We start from the raw sequence: 27863 nt of genomic DNA on the forward strand, positions 1-27863 counted from the left end.
TGCCCACAGGGTGACTCATGTCACTGCCAGAGAAAGCCCCCGGCACAGCTGGCCTGGGGAAAACCGGCTGCCACTCCCGCTGAGGACAACTGGCCCACGGGGAGGAGGCAGGCACTGCACCTCTCCCTCAGGAACAGCTGCCGGAGAGCTCAGCCCCTCGCATCCCCTCGCAGGCATGCGCCAGCCCCTCTCGGGCCAGAGTGCGGGGCTTCCACCCAGCCACGAGGTTTGTGTGCAAACCAGCCATTTCTGCCCGCACACAGCTTTAGGCAGCCGGGCGCAGCTAGCCCTGCCCCTCCCCCGACAAGCATCCAGGGCGTGTCACATTCCCACCTTCACGGCCACCAAGAAGGGGGACCCAGAGCCGGGGCTGGTCGGGGTTCCCAGCTCGCACTCCTCCAGGAGAAACACATCTTCATCCTCCAGAACCTTGTCCAAAAAGCCTATAGCCTCCTCTTCCTCTTCCATGGCAGCCGGAGGCGCGGAGGGCAAACAGGAAGCGGGGTCCACGCAGCAGCAGCAGCCGTTGCCGCCGCCGCCCCGGAGGGAGGCAGGCGGGCAGGGAGGGGAAGAGCGTGCAGGGCAGGCCTAAACCAGCATGCTGGCCTCCCGGGAGTCAGTCCTGGCGCCCCGCCACCGGCTCCCGATGAAAGGCTCCATTATGAACCCTTTCCCGCTGCCGCTTCCCGGCCCTCCCGCGCGCCGGGGCTGCGGGCCGCCTCGCGCGCGCCCCCGGCCCGGGAGAGGGGAAGCGGCGCTCGGGCAGCTCTGGCAGCTCCGGCAGCCCCGCCGCCGCCGCCGCGAGCTTAGGGCTGTCCCTGGAGAGACCGCGCGGCCGAGCAGGAGGAGGCGCCCCCGCCAGCCGCCGCTGCCCTTCCCGCTGTGCGTGCCGGGCCCGGGCGCAGGCGGGGCCCCGCGCTCCCCGGCCGCCGCTAGCGAGCTCGGGCCGGCCGCCCCGCCGCCGCCGCCGCCGCTGCCGCCGCCGGCCCCACAGATCCCGCCCTTTCTGGACTCGGAGGCTCGCGTTTGCTATTAATACACAGGAAATGCACGACTTGACTCGTGAGGTGGAGCCGTTCCTTCTCTGCGGTCACCGGCCGGCGGCTGGCGGAGGCTTCTGGCGCGCGGAGGAGGGGCGAGGGGAGGCCGCAGACGGGCCGGCCGCGGGGGGGAGGTCCGCTTTCCAGAGACAGGCTTTATTTACAGCCCCTCACCAGAGCCCGGGCCGACAGGGGGAGGAGCGGAGGAACAGCTGCCCGCTCGGCCTCTGGAAGGGCCGGGCGAACCTTGCTCGCACCCGGGGAGAGCCCCAGGCTGAGCCCCTTTCTCATCTCCGCCGCCGATTCTGACACCTTTGCGGAGGGAGGCTAGGGCCTGGTAAGAGGAAACAGCTTCTCTAGCCACGGCGGCTGGAAGCACAAGGCTTTGTGCAAAAGGAGGCCTCGGCCGCCTCACCACAACAGCACCAAAAAGTGCCAGCCGGGGTCTGCGGCAGGCCCACCTTGGCTGGCGGGAGCTGCCCCATCTCCTACTCACAGATGCTGCTGGGACGCGCACTCCCACCTCCTTGGAGCGCTTTTGCCTCGAGAGGGGCCTCTGCCCTGCAGAGCCCAGGCCCATGGCAGAGGGTACAGGAAACCCAGGACGGGTAACACCAGCTGCCCTTCCTGCCCCCAGTCTGCTTCCCTTGGCTTCCTCAAGGACGGCAGAGGCTAAGCCCATCCAGACAGAGAAGTTTACGTTTGTGGCCGAGTAGGCCCCAGCTAGAGAGGAAAATAGTCTTACTCCCCTGGGGGAGGCGTTCAGGGGCAGCACCTGGGAAAGGCTCTATCACCACACAACACCTAGGGCAAAGGCCGCAAACTCCAGCAGCCCTTCAGATCAATGGAAGTGAGCCAGGTAGGCATGGGGGCAGCGGTGGGGGGTTGGCGGGGAGGGCTGCTGGGTGGAGGGGAAAAGCCACCACCCAGCTCCCCGCTGCTGGCTGCTGGGACAGTGCGGGCTGTGCCATCTCAGATTGTCCTAGAGAAGCTGGCAATGTGGATTTTTAGCTGATCTCTTCGTTTAAAAATGGTGGCAGATCAGTGACGTTAAAACCAAACAAAATGTCTAAATGAAACACACAGGTGACCTGAATCAGGCCCACAGACAAGGCTGCTGCCTTCTTGCAGCTGGTTGTTTTTTTGAGGGGTGCTGGGAATTGTGTGGGTCCGGGAGACACAGGGTGGTGGTCGTGTTCCCTGAATATTAACCCCCCCGTCCCACTTCCTCACCGGAACCGGCATCCTGGAATCCAGTTCAGCGTCACACACGACCAACCCACCACTTCCCCGTGTAGACCCGAATCATCAGCGCCACCACCCAGGTAGACCAAGTGGAAGTTCAGGGTTCCGGTGGTGAGCCCTTCAGCCCCAGTCAAACCAACCCCCTCAATCTGCGACCAGCCCCTCCACAATGTCTCCAGCCAGGGAGCCCCTGAAATCTTCCTGATGCTTCTAGCTCACAATTCTCTCTTCCAGTCAATATACAGTTGCTGGGACCAGTCAGCGTGGCTCTTAGTGATGCGGTGTCTGAGCTGTCCACTGGTGTGTGTATCTATCACCAGCCTCCTTAGGGACAAGTCCTACACCCTGTCGGGTAGTAATGGCCACAGCGGGGAGGATTCAAACTCTTTGGAAAGGAGTTCCAAAGTAAGGTCAACTGCGTGCCATTCTGCCTCTCCTTTCCACTGGGCACCTCAACTGAGAAAGGGCCCCTGGCTGAGCCTCCAAGCTGGGTGGAGGGCTGAGGAGAGAAGAGGGAAATAGAGAAGAATGGAAATGGTCTATCCCAACCCCCCAAAAGGTCTGTGGGAGCTCTGAGCTTGAGATGGGGCTCCCGCCACAGAGAATCTGTCCTCCCGGCTGACTCCCTGTCACTAAAGCTGAAAAACAGATGGAGGGATTTGGGGTAGGCTCTTGGGGCCTCAGGGCTGACAGGGTTCCACAGACGCACACCCCACCTTCCACCCCGCCCCTTCCCTCGGTCCCTGGTTTTTCCCTGTCCCTTCCCTGCTTGGGTTATAAATAGCCAGAGCACATCTGAAGGGCCCTTTCAGCCACAATTCCTCATTTGGTTTGGGCGGGTGAGGCTGCTCCTGGGGCTTGGGAACAACTGGGCCTGGCATTCCCCAGGGCACAAGTGTGCCAGCCCCAGGGCTCTCTGCCACCATTTCTGTCTCCTACCCTGCAAGCTTCAAGAGCACAGCCGGACTGCCCCCATGAGTCAGACGAGCAGATGGAATGGGAGAAGGGCCCGAGAGCCCAAGGGTCCCTCTTGTGTCCCTTCCCCTGCCCAAGGGGGCATGAAATACCCTTGGAAGTCTCCTGGAGTAGCCCGGTCTTCGTTCCCCACGCCCCTAACCAGCATAGCCAGATCAACACCCACTTCTTCCCCAAACCCTGGAACCTCTCAGAAGCTGCTCCCTAAACATCCAAGGCGTCTCTGCTCCACCCCACCCCAGCTGGCTGGAAATTCCAGTGAGTAAGGAGAATGCCCTTCCATTGCCATCGGGCACACAGACACCACTCAGAGGCCCTCAGTCCTCCCCCGGTGGGGGGGGGGGGGAAATGACTCACAAGTCCCAGCGACGCTCCCCTTCCTTTCCCCTCCGAGTGCCCTGAGCCAGCCCTGGACCTGAGCTTCCTTTCTGCCTCCTCCACACTCCACTGCCTCAGTCTGGCTCCTGCGCCTCTTTCCAGAGTAGCAGCTTCCTCCAAAGGTCTCCAAACTGCCTTATTCCGAAGTGAGAGGCCTCTCTCTCCTACTCCGCAGCCTCGGCAGTCTGACCGCTCCGGCTAAGGTGGGCCCTTCCTTCTCCTGCCTCCTGGAGTCACCCACTCAGGACCCCGGCCTCAGCCCGCTGCTCTCTCCCCTTGACGAACTCCTCCCTTCTCGCTTCTCAGCCGATGGTGGCCCGTCACCACCTGTAGCTCCAGCAACCTGCTCAGCTCCAAGCAAGACATCTCCACTGTCGGCTGGCTCTCTTCACTTGGAAGTCCTGCCAACAGCCCCTCGGCTCCACATATCCAGAGCAAATGACCCCTCCCCCTCCCTAAGCCAGCTTCCCCTTCTGGCTTCTCCACTTCTGTTGGCAGGGCCACCATCTTGTGACTCTTCCTTCCCTCCCTCCCCACATCCCTTTTACCGAGTCCTTTTGGTTCTGCCTTCTTTTCCTCTTCTAAAGCCACCACCCCAACCAGAGTTTGCAGCATCTCGCCCCTACACGGTCACAGTCATGTTCCATTTTGAGCCCTGGTCTTGCCTATCTACCTGGTAACGGTGTTTGCTCCTTCATACCCAGTGAAGCCTGGCATTATGAACACGAATCTGGGAGACACAGCCACTAGAGTGCCCTTAACCTATGGGAAGCGAAGGCCACAGGAACAAAAGAGACAGTGTCTTGGTGATCACCACAGTGGGAGCACAGGACAAAGGCAAGTATCCCTGCCTTAGAGAAAAAGCTTCTCAGGAGAGCGGCTTCTGAGCAGTAGCTGGAAAAGGGGAAGAGTTTACAGGCAAAGGGAGGAAGGCCAGAAAGGAGAACTTCTGGTGAGCAAAAACAGAGGGAGGACAAAATAGAAAAGGGGCAGGAGGTGAACTTGGAGAAGTAGGCTGGAACCACACTATGGAGGGTGAGAGGCATGGACTGCCCCATGGGTGAGGGTCACTGACTGAGCTTTTCTCTTTGAGTTCTGTTCTTTTCTTTTCCTTTCTTTAAAGAGGGAGGTGGGGAGGAGCAAAGGGAGAAGGAGAGAGATAGAATCTTAAAAAGGCTCCACACCCAGCGTGGAGTCAGACAGGAGGCTCAACCTCACAACCCTGAGGTCATGACCTGAGCTGAAATCAAGAGTCAGATGCTTAACCCACTGAGATTTCTGACACTTGCCAAATGCACACTCTCAAAGCCACTGACAGTTTCCTCTCCCCAAACCCAATGGCCTTCCCTCACACTCATTCTCCATCCCTCATTCTCTTAGCCACTAAATCAGTAAGTATTTATTAACGGCCTCCTGTGCACTGGGCATTCACAATGCAGCCATAATGGAACACTATGTCTCCCTCTATGGAGCTGACAGGCTTGGGGACAGACTGACCATCATGAGCCAAGGCAGCACCAGGAGTAGGACACGATCTCAGAACTATGGGGCTGAAGTACAACTCTCCCCGAAAGGATAACGTGGAAATACCTACTGTGATTTTAAAGGTTCACATCCTCTGACCCAGCATCTGCACTTTAAGGGATTTTTCTGCAAACACATTCCTTCTAAGGGCACAAAGATCTCTGTACAAAGATATTCACTGCAGTGATCTTTATACCAGTGCAAGACTAGAAACAGCCAAATGTCTAGCAGAAGGGGATGGTTAAGTGACTTATGGGATATTCATAAAGAAAGAAGAGTGAGGTAGATCTTTACTTACTGATATACAAAATGTCCAAGACTTATTAAGTAGAATAAGGAAAGTAAATTACATAACAGTACCAGTATGATTTAAGGGCAGGGGGAAGCATATATCTAATATGTCACATGGAAAAATAAGGAGAAGTATACAACCAACTCTTCACAAAAGTTCTGTCTGTAGGATGGGACTTTAGGAGACTTTCACTTTCTACATTACATATTTCTGTAAAGTTAGAATTTTCAGTGATGTAACCAGGGAAAATAAAGAAGTTAAAAAAAGAAGTGTGGCAAGTGCTACGATTGGGAAAGTAGACTGAGCTCTGGGGGCACAAGATAGGAGCAGCTGATGCAGCAAAGGGAGAGTCAGAGAAGGTTCTCCGGAGGAGACAACATTGAAATTCATACCCCAAAACGTTCAGGGGTTAGCCACGCCAGCAGGCGCAGCGGGGGAAGAAAGACAGGACTATGTGAGCACAGGAAATGAGTTCAGTCTGGGGGAGAGTGTGCGTTCAATCATTCAGCCAACATTTACTGAGCATCTACTAGGTGCCAGGCACAGTTCTAGGCACTAGTTTTTGGATGAACAAACATCTGGTTACAAAACTGACAAAGCTCCATCATGGGGCTCACATTCTAGCTGAGAGGTTGGTAATGACCCGTAGAAGTGGGCAGGGGTCAAGTGGTCAGATCCAGCAGAGCCTTTAACAGCATTGCTAAGAGCTGGATTTTGCCACTAGGAGAAAAGAAAAGGAACGCACTGGAGGATTTTAAGCAGGGAATGAGGAGACCATTGTTCAACAGTCATACCTCCCGGTGACATCAGATTATTCTTTCTAAAACACTGCTCCTCTGTGCCCACAGGAAGCCACCAAGTCAGCCCAAACAAGGGCAGTGGGGCCCTTGCTGGCGACTCAGCCAATCCAACTGTTGACAACAGTCTCCTACTCACTCTCCCCTTAATGGGCCGGGCCGTTCTCACCTTCAGGCCTCATCCTAGGCTAGAAGCCTCTTCTCCCTCCTCTCTGACAATTCCCAGCCCTCCCAACTTTCTGGGCAAAAGCTGAAGCTTCACCTCCAGATTTGCTGGAGCTCAAGAGACTCTGGGCCAATAAGAACTGGCCCCAAGGGGCCAGTGCCGGCAGCAGGCAGAGTCCACTAAGGCCACAGACAGAATCAGATGCATCATCTTCCTGATAACTGTGCTCCTCACTCTGCCTTTCCACCTCTGTTGTAGAAGCCATTCCAAAAATCATACATAGAGTTTAATTACATAAAGCAAATGCTGGGTGTCAGTCAGTACATGACACTATTTACGCAGTAAAATAAGCAAAGAAAAAAGAACTTCCCTAGATTCTGGATTTCAATCCTCACTCTGCCTCTTGCCATTTGTGTGACCCTGGCCAAGTCATTCAAACTGCTGGGTCCCAGTTTCCTTGTCTGTAAAATGGGATTACAGTACCAACTCCAGGGTTGCAATGAGGGCTAGTACATGTAGGGCAGTGCCTGGCAAGTGTCAGCCCTTGTTAGGCACTAGCTAGTCTCCTTTTCTTTGGCAGGGGTGGTAGGGTGTGGGGAGCACAGAAGTGGGGGGTCCTAGCTCACTCCCTGCTTCACCTCCCACCTCTTCCTTTGAACCCAGTACCCAGCAGACCATTATCCTTTTCTCAAACTTCCAGAGGTTTCCCCACGTTCCAGAACTTGCATAGCCCTCTTTACCTTGAATGCTCTTCCTGACCAGTGCCCAGGCAGAACACTTCCTGCTATCTGAGGCTGCCTCCCCCAGACTCCCCTCCCTGGTTCCCCTACCTGAGGTCACATGACCCCTCCCTTGGGATGCTGGACATCTCTCAAGGTTGTTGCATAGATGGCCTTGAAATAGAGTGTATGTGGGGGTATGGGGGGGCAGCCCCTGTGCATGCAAATTCCCCACAGCAGTTGGAACAATCTCTTGTAAAAAGTGGGTGCTCTGAAAATAATTAGTGAGTAGACATGAATGCTCACAGGGCAAGGCAAGGGGTCTCCCCAGAAGACAAATCAAGAGGTTTCGATGGGATGGATGGTTCCTATGGAACGTGGTCATATGACGTGGGGTGCTAGGGCTGAAAGGAGCACAGTCCTACCAAAGGAAACAGGCTGAGGAGGGAGGAAGGGTGAATATCTACCCACCAGTGCCCAGTGCAGGAGGCCAAGCTGTGGCTGTATCTCGATTTCCCAGCACTTCTCTCCCTGCTCGTCTCTCAAGCTCCTGGTAGTGGCTTGGTGTCTAGCAAGGTGGGCTTAAGGGGAATACCTTCGCGGTGGGGGCTGGGGAGAAGGGAAGGCAGATCATGGCCAAGTGACAAAGAGCCCAAGACCACTCTCACCTCCTTCCCAGCAGCTGGGCTCTCCGCTTTGTGCCCCTCTCCCCCCCGAATCCTTCACAGCGGTGCCCCCTCTCCCCTCTCCCTTCAGGGGCCTTCACGAGGCTGGAGTAACCACTGGGAACTGAGATGGGGCCTCCTGGAAAATCGGGTTCAGATCTCAGGAGAGATACAGAATCAACTCCCATCTCAGGAACCAGTGCTCTGTGTGGCTGTCACGAGGCGTTTTCACAGGTCCTGTGTCTCTTGGTCCTGGCAGCAACCCTTCTGCATGGGAGGCATTTGTCCTCATTTATAGCCGAGGGTACCAAGACCCCACAAGTTGCCCAAAGCCACACGGCCGGAAAGAAGTAGAACAAAGGCATGAAAGCTCCTGTTCGGGAGAGGTAACAGAGAACGGCCAAGGCGAGGATCCTACCACTTGCCAGCTGGGGGGCCCTGGGTAGGTGGTGTTACCTCTCTGCACCCCAGTTTCCGTAGCTTAACACAGGGCAATGGTGGTGCCTTCCTCACAGGGTCGTGGTGCGGGTGAAGCAAGCCAGTGTTTATAAAGTACTTTAACAGCACCTGCATTTAGTGTTTTTGTGCGTTCTCTTTGCAGGATGGGAGGGGTCTGGAGGCCCTCCTGGCAGAAGCAACCAGCCCACAGCCCTGAGGGTAGAAGGCTCGCCGGCACATCATCCAAGCAAAAGAAAGCTCTAGCAGGCGCTCCTGGAGAAACTAGGCTCAGGGCAAGTCCAAGCACTGGGGGTGGGGGTGGGGTGGGGTGGGGTGGGTTTGAGGAGGCCAGAAGGAGAACAGTGATCCCTTCAACACTCTTCCACCCTTACTTTGGATTCTCCTGCTATATAAAGTCTGAACCCCTCAATTCAGCCTTTTATTCGAACTGCCTCTGGATACCCCAGGAACTACAGAATGAGTCTGACGCTGAGCAGTCCCAACTGCACATGTACAAACTTCATGACTGCACAGCGCTCTGCCTAACCCCATCGCACGGAAACCTCCCAACAGCTGCGTGAGGTCAGGAAGGAGGAAATTCTCAGTATCTTCCCTTTACAGATCAGTACACTGGAGCCCAGACAGGGAAAGTGACATCCCTGACATCCCTCGGGTCGCACAGCTGGTAAGTGCTCTAGCACTGAGACAACACCCATATCTTTGCCTTGCTTCTGCTTTTTAGGGCATCTCCCAAGACGGGTGACGGAGGAGTCTATGGCTTGGGGGGAGCAAGCTTTTCTGTAAGACCCTGGTCATAGCAGAGGAAAGTGGGCCCCCACTTGTTAGCTGAGATCGAGATTCCCTGCCCTTCCTTCCCAAGATGGAACCAGGCACAGGACTCTCAACTGAATAGAGCCAGCACTGATAGGGGGCCCTGGCCCTACTAAGGAGCTCTGCTCAGCTGGGGCATATCTACTATAGGAGCAGCAGGGCAAGGCTGTAGGGGTGTGGCAGGGAGGGAGGAGTATGGGTCTGTCCTGCCAACACTGCGGGGACCTGGCTTCATCTGGGCTCCCAAACCTGGCAGGACTGATCCAACCTCACAAAGGAGGTTGCAAAAGGCAGACTCAGTTGTTGTCTAGCAAATGCCTTGAGCCTAGGTCCTTGCAATGGTCTTGGCTCCAAAAGCTCCAAAAGCTTGGCTCCAAAAGCGAGAAAAGTCTTATAGGTCCCAGTCACAAAGGATGAGTCCGACCCAATGCTGTGGGCTTTACCTGAGTCATCCCAGTCCCTCCTCTCACCATCCCTTTGGGGAGTTGGTCCTACTTAAAGAGAGTAGCAAGGAGGCACCCTGGTGGCTCAGTCGGTTAAGCGTCCAACTCTTGATTTCGGCTCAGGTTATGATCTCAGGCTCGTGAGATCGAGCCCCACATCAGGCTCCATGCTTAGCTTGGAATCTGCTTGAGATTCTCTCTCTCCCTCTGCTCCACCCTCTGTTCTCTCTCTCAAATAAAAAAAAAATCTTAAAATAAAAAGAAATAAAGCTGAGGAAAGTGAGGCTCAGAGGGGTTATGTCACTTTTCCAGATCCTACAGCTAGAGAGTAGCAGGTGTTCATCTAGTCAAAGCTCATGTTCCTTTCATGTGTCAAGCTGCCTGGGCCATGGGTACCCAGACATTTGGTCAAAATTATTCTGCGTGTGTTGGTGAGAGCGTTTCTGAGTGAAATTAACATCTGAATCTGGGTAAAGCAGATTGCTCTCCCTAATGTGGGCGGTGGGCCTCATCTAATCCACTGAAGACCCAAATAGAACAAAAAGGCTGAATAAGAGGGAACTCGTCCTACCAGTTGAGCTGAGCCATGAGTCTCTTCCAGGCTTCTGACGCAGCCTGAAACACCGGATCCTCTTGGATTTTGAGCCTGGGGGCTTCAGGCTGCAACTCACACCACTGGGCTCTGCTGTTCTCAGGGCTTTAGGCTCAACCTAGAACTAACTATACGTCATTCCTGTGTGTCCAGCTTGCTGATGGCAGGTCTTGGGACTTCCCGGCCTCCATAATGACGTGGCACCAATTCCTTATGGTAAATCTCTCTACAGATCTAGATCTAGATACAGATCCTATTGGTCCTGCTTCTCTGGAGTACCCTGACCAAATACAAAGACCAAACCTTAGGCTCCCCGGAACAAGCTGGCTGCATGTTTGGGTATGAAATGCCCAGCTGCCAGAGGCCAGAAATCTGAATATCTAGAACAATTGTCTAATTTAGTCCAAAAGTCCCCTTGGTTCCTAAGGCCCCAACAGGAAGCCTGGCAGGGAGGGGCCCTGCCTGGCCAAATGAACAGAGCCAAGCAGCAGAAACCTTGGTTTTCTTTTTTTTGTTTTGTTTTTGTTTTTTTCTTTTTAACCAACACCCCCCCCAACCAGTACTCAGGAAGGGGTGTGTCAACTCTCTCCAGCACCTCAATGTAAACAGCAATACTTGTGGAGTCCACTAGGTGGAGCCAGTGATCCAGCAGAAAGGTGGGGAATGCAAACTAACTCTAGGAGGGAAGGCCTGCAGGCAGGGCGTGCACCAGGCTGCGATCTTCACCAGGATCCCCTGGTTGGATAAATGCTCCCCGCCCTCAGCATGTCTTCTAGCCAATGGTGTAAAAACTCAACTCTGGGGTTCCCAAGCCCCAAGCCCTTTCGTCAGCTGTCACTGTAGCATCTCTGGACTTCAAAGTTCTCAAACCATGTTATTCCCTCCTGAGCCACCCAGCAAAATGAGCAGCCACAAAGTGAAAAAAAGTCACTGCCCCAAAACCTCGGAACTCCAGGCAGGAAGGTGGAATGGGGTGGGTCCCCTGCTGTGCCTGTTTCACTGGAGAAAGCACCCAACAGTACCTCTCACCAAGGAATCTAAAAATGGACCGGGCCAGCGAACAAGCAAGGTGGTCATGTGATGAGGGAAGGAGCCGGGACAGGGAGCAAGAAGGAAGGCCGAGAGGGGAGAAGAAGATGGCAAAGGCACTTTTCTTGACAGCGAGCAGCTCTACTTAGCTACCCGTTCTCAGCTCTCAGCCAGCATTCCTGGCCCTGGGTTGGGTCCTCCCATGAATCTTCCTGCACCTGCTCCTAGTGGGGATAAGAGCTGAGTCCTCCAGGGGTCCTCTGAGCTCTATTAGGTCAGAGACCCGAAGGCAGAGATGGGAGGCAAGGGTTTTCTCCTTGTTTCCCCTGGCTGGCCTCAGTTCAGGTCCCAGAATACTCCTTCCTTTATCAGTAGAAAAACCCTCCCCTGCCTGTCCAAGATGGTGGTCTCTCACCTTCCTTAAGGATGACAGGACAACAGCCCAGAATGCTGGCTGTGAGGGGTCCTGAACCTCACCCAGCCCCTCCACCTCCCACTTGCCCCCACCATCTTTCCAAACTTGCACCGCCTGGCAGCCACTAAGCTCAGCCTCGGCCTCTGTTGCCATGGCAACAATGTGGCTTCCCCCAAGTGGGAAGCTGGTTGCCAAGGCCCTTGTTGCCAAAGGCTATAACAGCCACCCCGGTGTGCAAAGAGGGGGGTGAGAGCTCTGTGGATGGGCGGAGGGTGGCCAAGGAGGCTGGGAGGGAAAGAAGCAGGGGGCTCTCCAGAAATGGTAGAGTCCCAGCAGGCCCCCTGCTGGAGTGGGGCTTACTGGGCCCTTTAGGATGGGAACAAGTACTCCCCGATACCTCAGTGACTGCTCCTCAGGAAGGATGGAAGAAAGGGCCCCCTTCCCAAAACATACCTGGATAAGCCCTCTACTGAGCAGGACTGGGCCCTCCAAGCCCCACCCCCACCCCCACATGGAGGAATGGCTTTGATGCTCCCCAACTCCAGAAAAACAGTCCCCAGGAGCCCCTCCGTGTCGCTCGCTTAGATGCCCCTGTACAAGCTGGATGCAGACAGAGCTGGGCCCTGCAGCCAGAAGCAGCATTAATTACAAGGACTGCAAACCTCTTAGCCTGTCTCAAAGCACGTACTTAATATTCCTTGTAAAATGCTTCTCTTTGGAGCAGAGCTCCTGTCAGTTGATAAGAGGAGAGGGGGACACCATTAGGACTCATTCCCTTCCAGAGGTGGGCAGAATAGGGCCCTTGATCTTCGGGGAACACTGCCTGAGCAGCTCACTCCACCCCGCAGAGAGCACAGAGACCAGCCTTGCTTTGCTGAGCCGGCATCTGGACGTCTACAGCCCACGGGTCACGTGTGCAGCCCCTGCCCGGCTCCGGGCCGGAGAGAAGAACTGGTTCCCTCCCCCAGACCCCATCCTGCTCGAGAGGGGCTGGTAAAGAAAGCTGAGAGAGGAAGTGAGGGTATCCAGGGAAGCAGATGGCTGGTAGAAGAAGCAGGGGTGGCAGAGAGAGCAGCAGGTGGGGGTGGGGGCGGGGAGCGCAAGGGGCCCAGGACTGGAATGAGAAGACGAGGGCACCAAGAGCATCCAGGTCCATGTTTCCCCAGCCCTGCTCCCCCCCAGTAGCATTGCAAGCAGAGCCTGGCCCGTGACCCCCAGACCTGCCTGGCCCCCTCCCCTAGAACTCCCCCATCTTCTCCAACCCCAAAGGAAAAGCAGGTGTACCTACCCCAGGTGCCAGCCCCTCAGGTGGGGTGGGGGAGATGCCATCCCCGCCGCCCTGGCCACGGGCACTGAGCTGGGGTGACATGGTGGGCGACTCGTCGATGTACGGCATGGTCTCCGAGCCCTCCGGGGGCCCCTTCTGCTCCTCATTCCCCTCTCCGTCGTAGTCGTCGGCCCCGTAGCTGAAGTCTGAGACAAGGAACAAGAAAGGCCACTGAGAGTCCTCCACGAGGGCCGCCAGGGACTGGTAGCGCAGTGGGCGCCGACGGCGACCCCCGGCTGCCATGCCCCCCGCCGCAGCATGCATGGCCTGGCCCAGGCGGGGGCTGCGCGGGGGGCCTGGGCCTCGTGAGGGGCTGGGGAGCGCCAGCAGGCCCCGCGGCTGCAGCTCCAGGGCTGCTGGGAGTCGGGGAGGAGCGGCTCTACTGTTGCCACCTGCTTAATAGCATGTCAGCCGCGGATTTCGAGCCGCTGTTTCTTTCCTTTGCCTCCTGCCTCATTCCAAGTCTAAAAATTCACAGTGGGAGCAGGAGGCAGGATGCTTCCAACTCTCCTCTCTGAGTCACCATTTTGCTTTTTATAGGGACTAAGGAGGTTGGGCGGGCCGAGCGATGTCACTTCCTGAGCCCCTCCTCCTTGGGTACCATTCGTATACCGAGCCCATCCCTGGCATGGGGCGCAGAGCAGCTTTCGGGGTGGAGGGCTGAGGCACTGCCCCCGGGGAGCCCTCCCTCCTCCGAACAAGGCCCCGGCGCGAGATGGAGCCCAGGGCTGGCTGAGTGTGGGCGAGAGGGTGGCTCCAAGGCCTGGCAGGGATGTGGTTTAATGGCAGACTCAAAAGCTGGCACTTATTTCTATAATTTCAATGGAGGCTCCCTTCGGAGAAGAGGGAAGAAAAGGCTGCAGGGAAGTCGAGCTGCCGTTTACCCGACCAGGCTGCGGAGCCCATGCACGGATGCCCCTCCTGGGGACGGCAGGCTGGGCCCACAGGGGCAGAGCCCCGCAGAAAGGCCCCCAGAGCTCCACCACAGGGGTCTCTCCTGCAGCGGCATGAGTGACCCTCTCGCTGCCCCTCACCCTGTCTGGGCCTCGTCCCATCATCTGCTCAGACGGAGCTTCTTCCTGGATGTCTTCCCTGGCGTCTCTGCTCAAAACGACAGCAGTATGGACTTCTAGCGGCTTGGTTGCTCTTGCCCAGTCGTCTCTGTGCCCCTGGGACAGGAACTGGGTGTCTCGGTCATCACTGTGTGTGCCCAGAACCCACAGGCCCACATGCGGCAGGATCTCGGGAAACGTGTGTGGAGGGAATGAATGAGTGGAGGAATGCACTGTCCCACTCAGGTCTCAGGTTTGAGCCAAATTCTCCATGGGGCCCTGGCTCCTCCCCTTCTGTCACAATATACCAGCCCCTGGGCAGCCAGCAGCCTGAGAATGGTGTCAACAGGTCACTAGGGCGTCTGGCCACGGCTGTACTCAGTCCAATCTGGCCCTTTGGCAGCCAAGAGCTTCCCCCAGGCTCGCTGCACCTGCTCCCTCTGACTTTCTCTCCAGTCCCCGTGCTGACGGCCCATTAAGCTGTCGGAGGATGTAAGCTATTATTTTTTTCCCCCCAGAACAGGCATGCATGTGAAGAACCACAGGATCAAGCCACGGAAATGTATGTAAGCCACGTACACGGAGATAGGGCCCACTGGCTGGAGAACGCAAGGCCTATGCATGAGGCTGGGAGGGGGTGAGCCGACTCTGCTATTTTTGAGGGCGGGGTAGAGGGAAGGCAAAGAAGCCACAGCATCGAGTCGGCCCAAGTCTGGCATTGTCGGAGAAAGAAGGGCACTGTCTGGTGAGGTCTCCTCACTTTGAGAAACACAAGGAGGGAATGAGACATCCTGTTAACCTCCATCTCTCCTCCAGGGGGCTCCAGGCTGCCCTGTGAGGGCCTGGAGTCAAGGTCAGGGGTGTGCGGTACAGTGAACCCTGAGCTGGCCAAAAGCTCAGATTCCAGCGGGCCATGCGGACTCTCCTGTACACTGACCTATATTCCCAGAGGTCATGGGCCCAGATCTGGGTAAGCTCCAATTCCTCCTCATCAGAGGACCAGCCATGGGCCTGCATCTCCCACTCCTCTCAATCTAGCTACACCTGGAAGGCTGTTGCTACTATCCCCAGTCTATCAGTGAGTCTCAGGAAGATCTGCCCAGAAAGGTTCTGAACCCAGGTATGTCTCCAAATGCCACCCTTTTCCCTTTGAGTTTCTAACTTCCAGAGAAGTCGACTTCCACAGCTCTCCTGATCAGGGGAGGCTGACCAAAGACCAGGAGGGAGGGGTGCCGGCCACAGCCGTGGGAGAGGCCCAGGAGTGGAGGAAAGTGCACACATAAAGCTCTCTGCAAAAGTTCTTAAATACTTTCCCTTTCGTTCCACCACCTGTCAAACACTGACAGCCCAGGAAGTCCGTCAGAGACCCAGGAGGACCCTTACCAGGAAAAGGTACAGAAAAGACAGAGAAACCAACCCTCAGAGAAAGAAGGTGCCCTGGGGACTCAGGAGGATGGAAATCTACTGAACACAGGCTTCAGTTTATGAGAAGTTGCGGATACAAAGGCTTGGCCACCAGGTCTCAAAGAGAGAGGGCAGAGGAGGCTGCTAACAGCCAATATCCGTTTCCCCTCCTAGTAACAAAAATATCATTATATTCGCAGTGGCACTGTGCCCAGTGGCTAACTAAAAGACCACTTTCCCTAGTGGTGTGGGCCACGTGATTAAGTTCCAGCCAATGAGATGTTAAGTGGATATGTATGAAACTTGAAGGAAGGGGGCTAAAAATGATTGGTTTAGCTGGAAAGCACGCCACTCCTCGCCCTGCCCCCATGGTTCCTCCTTCTGTTGCCAAAGTTTGGAAAGCAGATGGGATGGCTGGAGCTCCAGCAGCCATATTAACCATGAGGTGACACTGAGGATAGAAGCCTTCACTGAAGCTAGCCGAGCAGAAAGCTAGGAACCCAGGCTGGTGATGGCACAATGAAATGCCATACCACTTCAGGGCTGTCTACCGCCAGACTTCTTCTTCTTCTTTTTTTATTAGATTTTATTTATTTCACAGAAAGAGCACACACACACTCTTGTGTATGAGTGGGGGAGGGGTGGAAGAGCAGAGGGAGAGGGAGAAGCAAACTCTCCACTAAGCAGGGAGCCTGCCACAGGACTCCATCTCAGGACCCCAGGATCATGACCTGAGCCAAAGGCAGATGCTTAACAAACTGAGCTACCCAGGCGCCCTCAGACTTCTTTTACATGAGAGAGAAAAATGCTCATGTGACTTGAGCTTCTATTATTTAGCTTTTATGTTATACGTACTCAAACTTAATTGTAACTGATTCAGATGATTTTCCTTGACATTCTTCCTAGGTGCTTTTCCTACCGCCTTCACTGTTCCTTCTAAGTCTCCTTGGTCTCTAAGTCTTTTCCCACCCCTTAAAAATAGGTATTCTTTAAGTATCCTTACAACAGAATACGGCTCACCAATAAAAAGGGACAAACAATGGATACACGCAACAACAGAAATAAGTCTTAGAGGCATTGTGCCAAGTGAAAGAAGTCAGACACCAAGGAGCATATCCTGTATGGCTCCATTTACGTTAAGTTCTAGAACAGACCAAACTACCCTATGGTCGAAAATAAAAAAAGGGGGACGCCTGGGTGGCTCAGTCATTAAGCTTCTGCCTTCAGCCCAGGTCATGATCCCAGGGTTCTGGGATCGAGCCCCACATTGGGCTCCCTGCACGCCGGCGAGCCTGCTTCTCCCTCTCCCTCAGCCTGGTGCTCCTGCTCCCCCTGCTTGTGTTCACCCTCTGTCAAATAAATATATAAAATCTTAAAAAAAAAAAAAAAAGAAGAAGAAGAAAAGAAAAGAAAAAGGAAAACAGTGGTTACCTCTGGGGTTGGGGTAGAGACAGCAATTGACTGTAAGGGGCACAGGGAACTTTCTGGGTGATAGAAATGTTCTATATCCTGGGATGCCTGGGTGGCTCAGTTGGTTAAGCATCTGACTCTTGATTTCAGCTCAGGCCATGATCTCAGAGTCATGGGATCGAGCCCTGCGTCGGGCTCTGTGCTCACTGGGGAGCCTGCTTGGGGACCCTCTCCCTCTCCGTCTCTCCCCCTCTTGCGTGTGCAGTCTCTCTCTCTAAAATAAATAAATAAATCTTAAAAAGAAAGAAAGAAATGTTCTGTACCTTGAGAGAGATTTGGGGTACATAGGTGGATGCATTCATCACCTTTGTGAAATATACTTAGGATTTGTGCATTTTACTAAACACTGAACTCTGATTAATGATATTCATGCTTAAGTGTTGAAGTGAAGTGTGCTACTATCTGAAACACATACAAAACAAGATGGGTTGATGATGCTCAAAGAAATGGAGAGATGTACGATAAAGCAAGTATAGAAAACAGAAAACATCCAAAAAATACAGATAATTATAGATTCTAGATGGTGGGTACATGGGTATCCACTGTAAAATTCTTTTCTCTTTTTTTTTTTTTTAATTTAAAGTAGGCTCCAGGGGCACCTGGGTGGCTCAGTGGGTTAAAGCCTCTGCCTTCAGCTCAGGTCGTGATCTCAGAGTCCTGGGATCGAGCACCTCATCAGGTTCTCTGCTCAGCAGGGAGCCTGCTTCCTTCACTCTCTCTGCCTGCCTCTCTGCCTCCTTGTGATCTCTGTCAAATAAATAAATAAATAAATAAAATCTTTAAAAAAAATAAAATAAAATAAAGTAGGCTCCACACCCAACTCCATGTCATGAACTCAGGAACTCACAACCCTGAGATTAAGATTCACATGCTCTACTGACTGAGCCAGCCAGGTACCCCTCGCTGTACAATTCTTTATGCATTTATGTATGTTTGAAAATTTTTGTAATAAAATGATGGGGAAAAATTGGTGCTCTCCAAGCTTCTGTCACCCTCTCCCAAATTTTATTTACGTGCCAGGGAGAGGTCTAAGCCGTATACCCATCTTTCTTTTTTTTTTTTTTTTAAAGATTTTATTTATTTATTTGACAGACAGAGATCACAAGTAGGCAGAGAAGCAGGCAGAGAGAGAGATAGGAGGAAACAGACTCTCCGCTGAGCAGAGAGCCCGATGCGGGGCTCGATCCCAGGACCTGGGATCATGACCTGAGCTGAAGGCAGAGGCTTTAACCCACTGAGCCACCCAGGCGCCCCTAGACCCATCTTTCTGATTGGTTCCTGGATACCTGCATCCTCAGAGACCTCGATCCACCCTTTTCCTGAAGTTAATATGCTAGATTGCTCAAGTAGGAAACCCAGGAGTCATTTTGGATCCCGTCTTCTTCCTGGTCTTCATCTTCTACATCCTGAACTATTCTCCACTCCCCAACTTCTTCCCCATTTTCACCAGCTCTTACAAGGACAAATCCAACACTAACTCCCCATGAGCCAGACTGAAAATCTGACTGTGTTTCTCCCCTGTTAGAAATTCAACAGTTCGCCATTCACTTCAAGGGTAAATTCCAAACACGCCAGCTCAAGTCCCTTTACGGTCAGCAGCTGAATCTGCCTTTACAGGGTCATCCTCTGCTGCTGAGTAATATCAGACATCTTCCAGGTCCCTGCAGTGGGTTCTATAGTAGCCCCCAAATATAGATATAAACGTTCAGGTCTTAACCTCAGTCCCTTATGTGACCTTATTTGGAAAGAGGGTATTTGCAGATGTCATTAACTTGAACATAACTGACTGGGTCCTAAGTCTGATGATGTATCCTTATGGGAGACAGAAGGAGAGAGGACACACATGTACAGAAGGCCCTATGAAGAGAGATTGGAAGAGACTGGAAGAAGCAAGCAAGAATTCTCTCCCTATAATCTCAGTAAGGAACACTGCCCTGCCAACACCTTGATTTGGGATTCTGGTCTCCAGACTGGAAGAAAATAAATTTCTGTTGTTTTAAGCCACTGAATTTGTGGTAACTTTTTTTTATGGCACCCCTATGAAATTAATACAGTCCCCAGACACGCAACACTGTTTTCCCCCTCTGGACCTTTGCACATGCTGTTCCTAGACCTAGAACACCCTCTTCACCCCTTGTCAACCTTTGAAATCCTATTTAGCCTTTGAATCCATCTCTGCTGCCCCCTTCTCCCAGGAAATTCCTCATCTCCTGAATACATAAAGCACTTTTGCAAACTTCTGCAAAATGAGAAAAAGGTGAATACTTTAACTTTCTAAATGTCAGAAAAGTGAAGAGAAAATTAAATGGGGAACTACAAATGCTCAATGTATATATCCATTTAAAATGTAATCAAAGAAAATGCATGTATATATATTTGCAATTTCTTCTACCAAATCTGCAAGGTTTTAAAAAAAAATACCCAAAGTTGTCAGGGAACAGGCAACCTCAGAAACTCTTGGAGGCTATGGGGAGACCCGGCTGGCTCAGTCAGTAGGGCATGCAACTCTTGATCTCAGGATTGTGAGTTTGAGCCCCATGTTGGGTGCAGAGATTACTTAAAATAAAACCTTAAAAAAAAAAAAACAAAACAAAAAAACAACAACTCCTGGAGGTATGACACAACTTGTCTGAAGTCAGTTTGGTAACTGGTTTTGAAAGCTTTAATAGTTTGCCCAGCTTTTAACCCAGCATAAGACAAGACTATGTCCTAAGAGATAATTAGAAATGTACCTAGCGGCACCTGGGTGGCTCGGTCAGTTAAGCATCTGCCTTCAGCTCAGGTCATGATCTCAGGGTTCTAGGATTGAGCCCTATGTTGGGCTCTCTGTTCAGCAGGGAGTCTGCTTCTCCCTCTTACTCTCCCTCTGTGCTGTCTCTCCCTCAAATAAATAAATGGAATCTTAACAGAAAAGAAGTGCATCTAAAAATAAGGCTACAAGGTTATTAATCACAGGGCTATCTATGATTATGAAATATTAAAAACAAACTGAATGATTATACAGAATTCATTGAGTAAAGTATAGTACTTCCCCAAGATGGACTACTATGTAGCCATTAAAACTATATGGATGGTGTATATCATGAACTGAAAAAGGAAATAATAGTATGTACAGTATGATACTATGTTTGAAAAAATAAAAGTGTATGTGCACAGAATAAATGCAAGGCAGCAGCACAAAAATAATCATAAAGCATTCAGGTTCTAAGATTTTGGGAGAAATTAATATATGATCTCTGCTCTCTAGGACGCTGGCACATACTGCTTGTCTCCTACCCAACATCAATCTTTCCTTCATCCCTGCTTACCTACCCTGGTTTTATATGAGGGGACAAAGGACCCAGTCCCAGGCAAGATGCTCGCTTTTTCTGACTCTCACAACTAGGAGTGGCCACTGGCCCATGAGACCCAAGTACAGCATGATGGAGCCTCTGGCAAGGCCCCTGCTTTGATGATTAAAAAGGGACTTCTTGCCTAGAACTCAAGTGTGATGACTGGAGCTACAGCGGCCATGTTGCTGCCCGAGGAAACGACCAAGAAAGAACACGGACATTCCCTTGATGCTGAAAAGCGACTGACCTGCAACAGGAAGAGCCCATCTCATTTTTTACTGAAGGGAAAAATATAAGCTCCTAAGTGTTGGGTTTTCTGCCACTTAAAATAAACACATTCCTGAGTGACACCCTCACAGCCCAGCAGAGGAAGGTTGTCTGGTGGGCAAGAGGATATCCTCAGTGCCATGACAGAAGGACCTCACCAGTGAGGCAGAGAGGAGGGAGGAGGCAACAGTGTGGGTGAGGGTTGGAAGGGTTGGGTGGTACTCACAGGGAGATGGTTTATTACTGTGGCTCCAAGCGAGACCCTGAGGTCCCTCAGCTAAGGCTCCAGTCCAGGCTCCGTCACTTCTTAATCTCTCTGTGCTCCGAAGAGTGCCTGGCAGGGCAGCCACCTCTGAACAGATATTGGTTAACCCAGTGAATGTGAAAGAGGATGACAAAGGGGCCAAGTGCCCAGGGCTGCTTTGAGGATTATCTGGAATAATGCACACGAAGCACTTAGCACGTAGTAAGCACTCTATCAATCTTAGTGGCTATTATTAATATTATTAATTGAATCTTGAAGGATGCGTGGGTGCTTGCCAGGCAGATGGGGATAGGAGCAGAGTTCTAGGCAACGAGAAGAGGCTTGGCAAAGGCACAAAATGTAAAACAGCAGGGCCCCTCAAGGGGACTATAAATAGCCTAGCACGGCTAGAACACTGAGTGAGCAAGAGGGTGGGGAGGCAGATAATACAGGAGAAGTGGGCACAGACCAGCACACCAAGGGCCTCATGAACCAAGCTAAGAGTTAGGCAGGACCCAGTGGGACCATTCCCTAACGTGGGGTCTTGCCAGCCATATAATTGCCATATATCACTAACTTTACATAATTCTGCCCAATGCCTGTGTTCCTGTCTTGCGTTACAAGGCAGGCAGAATCTTGGGAACCCCCTTACCTCCCAGAGCTCCTAGGAGTCATCTAGATTGGGAACACATGTGAATATAGGGTTACCTATTCCAAACATGTAACAGAGCCTGGGCCAGACGGCAGGACGGGAGCCAACTGGTGACAGACCACAGAGACCTCAGACGTGCTCCTTTTGGGGCAACGTGGAGAGCTAGCCTGTCGGGGGTAGGTTCAAAGCCAAATGACCAGCCTTCATTTCTACCATCCCAAGCTCTGATTGGTGCAGGCGGGGAGGAAGGGTTGTCCTGCCGGCTGAAGGCACACAGGCGTCTAGCTGTTTACAACCTTCCCCTGAGGCTGCCCAGCACCTGTGATGGACACAGCCACAACCAACCTCCAAAACAGAGGCTGAGAGCAGTTTTGGGGGAATCTTTCCAACCTCTTCTTGGCCACTCAAAGAACCTGTGGGTCCAAATGGTGAGAAAAGATGATGAGCGCGGGTTGCTGTCAGGGCCCACAGCGAAAGAAAAAATGGATGCCAAACTCTGGTGAGGGAAGAGACCCATTTGGAGGAGGGTCTGAGCATCCCTTGATGGGAAGCGAGACAGGGAGAGAAGGAAGAAGCTGCTCCCAGTGAGGGAAAAAGAGCTGCAAAGAATGGGGTTAAGAACTGTATCCTTCTGTTTGGGCCACTACCCAGAACAGACTGGCAGGGAGAAGCTAAGGTCCCGGGGCTCTCTTGCACAGATGGCATCCGGTCACTAACTCCCAGAAAATGATTCTGCTCCCTGCTCAGACCTCCCTCAGATGCCAGGTGCTGGGCTGAGGCCTGCAGGGACCCTGTTGGACACAGTGTGAGCCCCTCCCCAGGAGACACACAGATCTGCTCACTTCCCCCCAAGATCCTCTAACTCCCCCAGATTCCTCTTCCAACTAAGCTGTGGGTCTTCCCCACATTCTCAGGCATGCAGGGCTATGAAACTTGGCCTCCCCCCTAACATGGGGGAATCGCAGACCCCAAGGCCAATGCGTAGTCTAGGATCTCCTTGCCCATGCCAGAGAGGGGCTGCCACAGAACCGGAAGGACTGTGTTTCATTCCTCATCTTTGAGATAACAACGGGGATAGATGACAATGCCCATGTCACAAGCTGGTTGTAAGCCGACACTGAATAACATAATTAGGTTAAAGAACCCGGACAGTGTCTGGAGAGAACAGGTATCAGGAGAGGTCAGCTGAGGGAGGAGGAAAGCAGGCTGGACACCTTTAGGGCCCCGTGACCCCAGTGGATCCAGGAGATACCCCCAGGAGTCCCTCAGTGGTAGCATGGCACTAAGGTCAGGCACCCCCGTACCAACCTCTTTGTAGACGCCTCCTTCTCTGTAGCCCCTGTTCAAATCTGACAGGGGGGAGGCTGGGGAGCTGGGATAGTACAGTGGTCCAGGGCCTGCGCTTTGAGTCAGATTCTGGTTATAATCCCAGTATTACCGCTTAACAGCCATGTGATCTTAGGCAAGCTACTTAACCTTCCAGAGCCTCAGTTTCCTCACCTATAAATAGGGAAAACTCATAATGTCTATACCTCATGAGTTTTCCGTGGGGTCCCAATGAGAAGATCTATTACTGTAAGGCACCGGGACCAGCACAAATGCTAAATAACCAGTAACTGTCCTTACCACCTTGGTCCTCTTCCTGTGTGGTGAGTGCCCTCAGGGATCTCCTAGTCCTTGCCCCAAAAAACACCAAAAAACAAAAAACAGAACGAGGGCTTTGGAAACAGACCCTGGGCTAGGCTCCCATGGGCCGGCCCAATTTTTCCTCCAACAGCCTATTTCTGGAGGGTCGGCTTCGAGCAAGGCCTCACAGGCCATCTGAACAGTTCAAATCTTCAACTTTAAGACATCAGTTCCAAACTTCCCTGCACACTGGCATCCCCTGGAAAGTTTGGAAACTACTCTCTGGCTCCTGCTCCAGAGATCCATACTGAATTGGGGGTGGGGAGGCGGGAGGCTGGGCATCAGGGCTGTCATAAGCTCCCCAGGTGATTCTAACATATTGTAAGGCTGAGAACCACCTGATTAAGACAAGGACCCTGTACGGAAAGAAACCGAACTCTGAAACAGCCCTGGGAAGCCATCAGCCACGTGGTATGAGAAGGGTAGGAAAGGGTACTTGCAAGAGGTGGGGTTTGAATTAAGTCGTGAAGGACTGGGAGGTCTACCTGGGAAGAGGAGGAGGAGGAGGGCATAAAGGGATTGTATACCGGTCGCAGGCTGGGGGGGGCAGCCCCTGTCCCATTCACACATAGCCCGCGGCAGCCACCTGGACCACAGCTCCTCACGCAGAGGACTTCACAGAGGTCACTAACCCAGGAAAGGGCAGAGGTGATGGGACAGCTGGTTCCTGGAGGTGCCTCGGGAGAGCTGGAGTTGGAGCACTTGGTTCTGGCTTGGCCTCGCTGCTAGGAATAGACTCCCTGTCCCCGTGGGGGTGCGGCTGGGCCTCTCTGGTTACCACAGAGATCAGACCCTCTACCTCCAGGTTCCCTGGGGGAGGGAGGCAGAGACAGGGCCCGCCTGGAGAAGCCAGGGCCCCAAAGCCTGGGACAAAGGAATCCTCGGTCGTGGGGTTCAGTGGCAGGTGAGGGGGCAGGGGCCCACCGACAGCCCTGGGCAGAGAAGAGAGGGTAGTTTCAGCAGTGTCCAGGCTCAGAGAGATGGAAGAGAAACGCTATTATCTGCACCGGATTTTAGAGCGTACAGAGCAACCCTGCAGCCGAGCTCTCAAAATACACGGGTGTTGTCAGCGTGGATATTACTCCCCCATTTTACATAGGGGAAAGCTGAGGTTCAAAAGGTTCTGAGTCTTATCCAGGGCTATCTGGCTAATAATAAACTGACCCACAGATTAAAGACTTTGGACCAAGTCTCAGGCACAAGGGCCTAGGATTTCTAATTGCTCTATAGAAAAAGCAGTTATATGCCCACTGAAATACAGGAATGCTGGTGCAGAACGGTTAGATGGCTTTGCCATCATGGAGGAAACGTTTCTGTGTAAATGAGCCACAGTCATTCAACAAACATCTCCTGCGTTGTTATGTGCCAGATGTAGTAAAGGAATGGACCTCAAGCAGGACTGGGCGCCCCCCCATTCCTGCTACTACTAGTCGGGGGCTTACAATGAGTCAAGCCTGGGACCAGAAGTCAGACAAATCTGGGTTCCGGGCCCAGCTCTTCTGGACTTGCAGCAAGTTGCTCATTCTTTCCGAGCCTCCACGTTCTCGTTGTGAAATGGGATGACACGGCCGCCCTGTGCATTCCATGTGGCTGCTCCTAAGAGCATTATCAGAGGCCAAACAAGAAAAGTATTTCACAAACCGCACGGCATTCAACCAATCAGACAAAAAACATTCCTCTAGAAAGTCAAATTCCCATTCATTTGGTCTTTGGTCTATTCCGGCTCCCTCCACTAGGTGGCAGGAGTCTGGAGCGCATTCACCAAGCAGATTCTGGGTAACCGGCAACAGGCAGATCCCATTCACTGAAACCCCTCCCCTAACAACCAATTCAATTATTTAGGGTCTGGGGTTGGGGGGGGGGGCAGGAGGTCCCTGAGACAAATCCTTCAGGAATTCTAACCCTTGTTAGAGTTAACAGCTTTAACTTGTCTCTAGTTTCCCCTCTGAACTGCCACGGATTAATGACAAATAATGATCCTGGACTGATCAAAGGCTCTGCTCTTCCTCCTGGTGGCAAATGCTACTTGGCCCCAAAGAGGCAGAAGGGGGAATGGACAGGACGCAGTGAAGAGGGAGAATCAAAGGACCATTACTGACAATGACTTTCAAATCCAGTCCACTTATCACCCGCCGTGGATGGCCTCCTCGGAGACCCCTGTCCCATATATGGTTTCATGAGTCCCTAGCGTATTTATGAGAAATTAAATGACTCTCAATCTAGTGCTGAGAAGTAGGAAGGGACAGTTCAGGAGACAGATAAATAACATAAGGTCCAGAGGGCTCAGTAAGACTCCAAGAGCAAACTTGTACTTTGGTGGCGGCCGGGATCACAATCCATGAGCACCGCCCTCCACACCGCAGGTTCCCTTCCATCCCAGGGCCGCGTGGCCCCCGGCTCCCACCCTTCTCTGCAGAAGTCAGCCGAGGTATTCCCGGCTTGCACACGCTTGCACGCCTTCACACGTACCTCCACAGAAACACCCCACATCTCTGTCCACTGCTGCCAGGAGGCATTCAGCTCGAGCTGCTGGCTCTCCGCAGACCCTCCCTCGACCTTAAAAATCATTCTATTCTTGTTCTATTATTTTGAGGGTGCCTCAAAATTCATGCCCTTTTCTGTCTGCCCCCTCAGGTCCAGAGCATTGGTGGTTTTCCTGTTCCAACTTCCTGTGGTCATCCACTGAGAGGAGATGAGAGGACCTCCCGAGGTCAATGGCCTCTTTCTGACCCACCGAATCACCCCTCCTCTGGAGCTCTACCAAGCCAGGTGAGGGCTGAGCCGGGGAAGGGCACTGCGGTTCGCCCAGCCAGCTTGTTTCTGCTCTTTGCCCACACACACACAGAGGCACGCACAGGCACACACATGCACACACAGGTACAGACACATATCCCCATCAAGGCCCTGCTGCCTTCTGACTCTCTGCTCTGGTCACCCATCATGCAAAATCCTCCATTCCCCTCCTCCTGCCGCGGTGACCTTGGAGGCCACAGGTTCAGAAGGGGCAGCCTCCGTCTGCTGGGTCTCTGGGCGACCGTGTGGAACAGAGGCCCCGTCTGACCAGCGAGGCACTGGTGTGAGCAAGCAGTGAACGGCGCTTGTGTTAAGCCGTGGGGCTTCCAGGGACCGAACTGGGTCTGCTGTATAACCCGCCGACCCGAGTAAGACCTCCAACTACTCCATGTAACGTTGGCCGGCTGGCCCCAGTCTCAAAGAAGCTCCACATGCATGCCCCAGTGCCCAACAATCCCTTTCCCCTAACACAACCCATGCCAGGCTCATGGTGAACCACGGCCACCCTCCTCCTATTCAGGAGAGAACCAGGAACCCAGCACCCTCTACGGAGGGCAGAGGGGGAGGAAATCCGGAATGGCTTCAGGCAAGGGGGTTGGTTCCAGGAGCATCAATGGTAGAAGCCAGCACCAGAGGGCCAAGCCTTCCCACCGAATGGGTGACCCACCCACTCTCCCGGGACCAAGTCAGCGAGCCCATCCCTGATCAAGCAAGCCCCAAGGATGGCCTACTGCTGATGTGTGAAGGGAGCCCAAAAGGAGACAAGGCAATACCCAGAGTCGAAAGGTTGAAGAAACAACATGAATGCATCTGGAGGACATGATGCTGAGTGAAATAAGCCAGCCACAAAAAGACAAATACTGTAGGAGTCCACTTACATGAGGTACTTCGCACAGTCAAATTCACAGAGGCAGGAAGTGGACAGATGGTTGCCAGGGGCTGGGTCGGGGAGAAGGGGGAGTTGGTGTTTAAAGGGCACAGAGTTTCGATTTTGCAGATGATGAGTGTTCTGGGGATGGATGGCAGGGACGGCTGCACAGCAGTGCGAGTGTACTTAAAGCCTCCAAGCCGCATACTTAAAAATGATTATGATGGTAAATTTTGTTTTATGTATTTTGTCACAACTTAAAAATAGAATAAAACATACTTTTAAAAAAGCAGACAGGAAGGAGCAGAAGGAGCAGAACTGGAGACAGAAACTCTTTGGTGAGGATTAGCAGGGGGCATGGGGACTAAACTAGGCCTGGAGTCCACTTGATTTTCAAAGAGGGCTTTGGAGTCACTTTTGGGGTTACACAGGCAGGTTCCACGTCCACAGTTCATCTCTGTTTTGCTGCCAACTTGCTGGCACCAGACAAGCCTGGCTCTGCCCTAGACATCTGTCGACTCCAATTCAATACTCCCTGTCCCATCAGGCAGCACCTGGGCACCCATTACCGTGTTCAGCAGGCCCTAGCGATGACCTAGAGAACACACAGAATGACCCAGGGTCACAGCTGGAAATGCAACTCCTCCCCAGGTCACCACTTCCCCTGGCTCTGCCCCCACCCCTCTGCCACCTCCCAAGTCCTTCACTCGAATCCACAGGGTTCCATCCTCCCACCTGGTTTCGAGAGATGCCAGCCTCACCTTCCGCAATAAGGAAGTCTCCTCTGAGAATCAAGCTCAGGACCAGACATGGCCCAGAGGCTGACATGAGATCGGGGAGGGAAAGGAAAAAGAGATGTTTCAACTTGGCTCTCATAACAAGTGTGGCTGCAGACCACAGGCCAGAGAGGACAAGCCAAGAGAGACAGGTGCCACGGCCCACAGAGCTGGCCAGGTCGGCCCAGGTGTTTACACTGGATCGTCTAAGTGCAGGCAGACTGGTGGGACAGGGCCGGAGCAGGAACAGCCAAGGTCAGTTACCTCTGATCCCAGGAGTGCTCCTGGAAATGTCCCTTCCACATCTGGACATGTGAGCCTGAGAGGAGAGAAGGGGCACAATACCCACAAACACCAGGGCTTGGTTGCTGTCAGAGACCACATCTCATACACAGGACCTCCAGGCAGGCAAGTGGACACATCTGTCTCCTAGGAAAATGAGA

At 53.0% G+C, this 27863-nt stretch overlaps 1 protein-coding gene across 1 annotated transcript in view; it reads right to left on the reverse strand.

Annotated features, from left to right (window-relative positions):
- Positions 1-27863, reverse strand: part of LOC116862926 (active breakpoint cluster region-related protein-like) — a gene marked incomplete at its 3' end in the record, with an annotated part of 80627 nt that overhangs the window by 23881 nt on the left and 28883 nt on the right. Inside the window, exon 4 of the mRNA XM_032850376.1 lies at positions 12838-13022. Coding sequence (XP_032706267.1) covers positions 12838-13022 — 185 coding nt within the window. The remainder of the gene's footprint in view (positions 1-12837; positions 13023-27863) is intronic.

Source organism: Lontra canadensis, unplaced genomic scaffold (genome assembly GCF_010015895.1).
Source record: "Lontra canadensis isolate GAN:19392208 unplaced genomic scaffold, GSC_riverotter_1.0 scaffold391, whole genome shotgun sequence".
NCBI classification, from domain to species: domain Eukaryota; kingdom Metazoa; phylum Chordata; class Mammalia; order Carnivora; family Mustelidae; genus Lontra; species Lontra canadensis.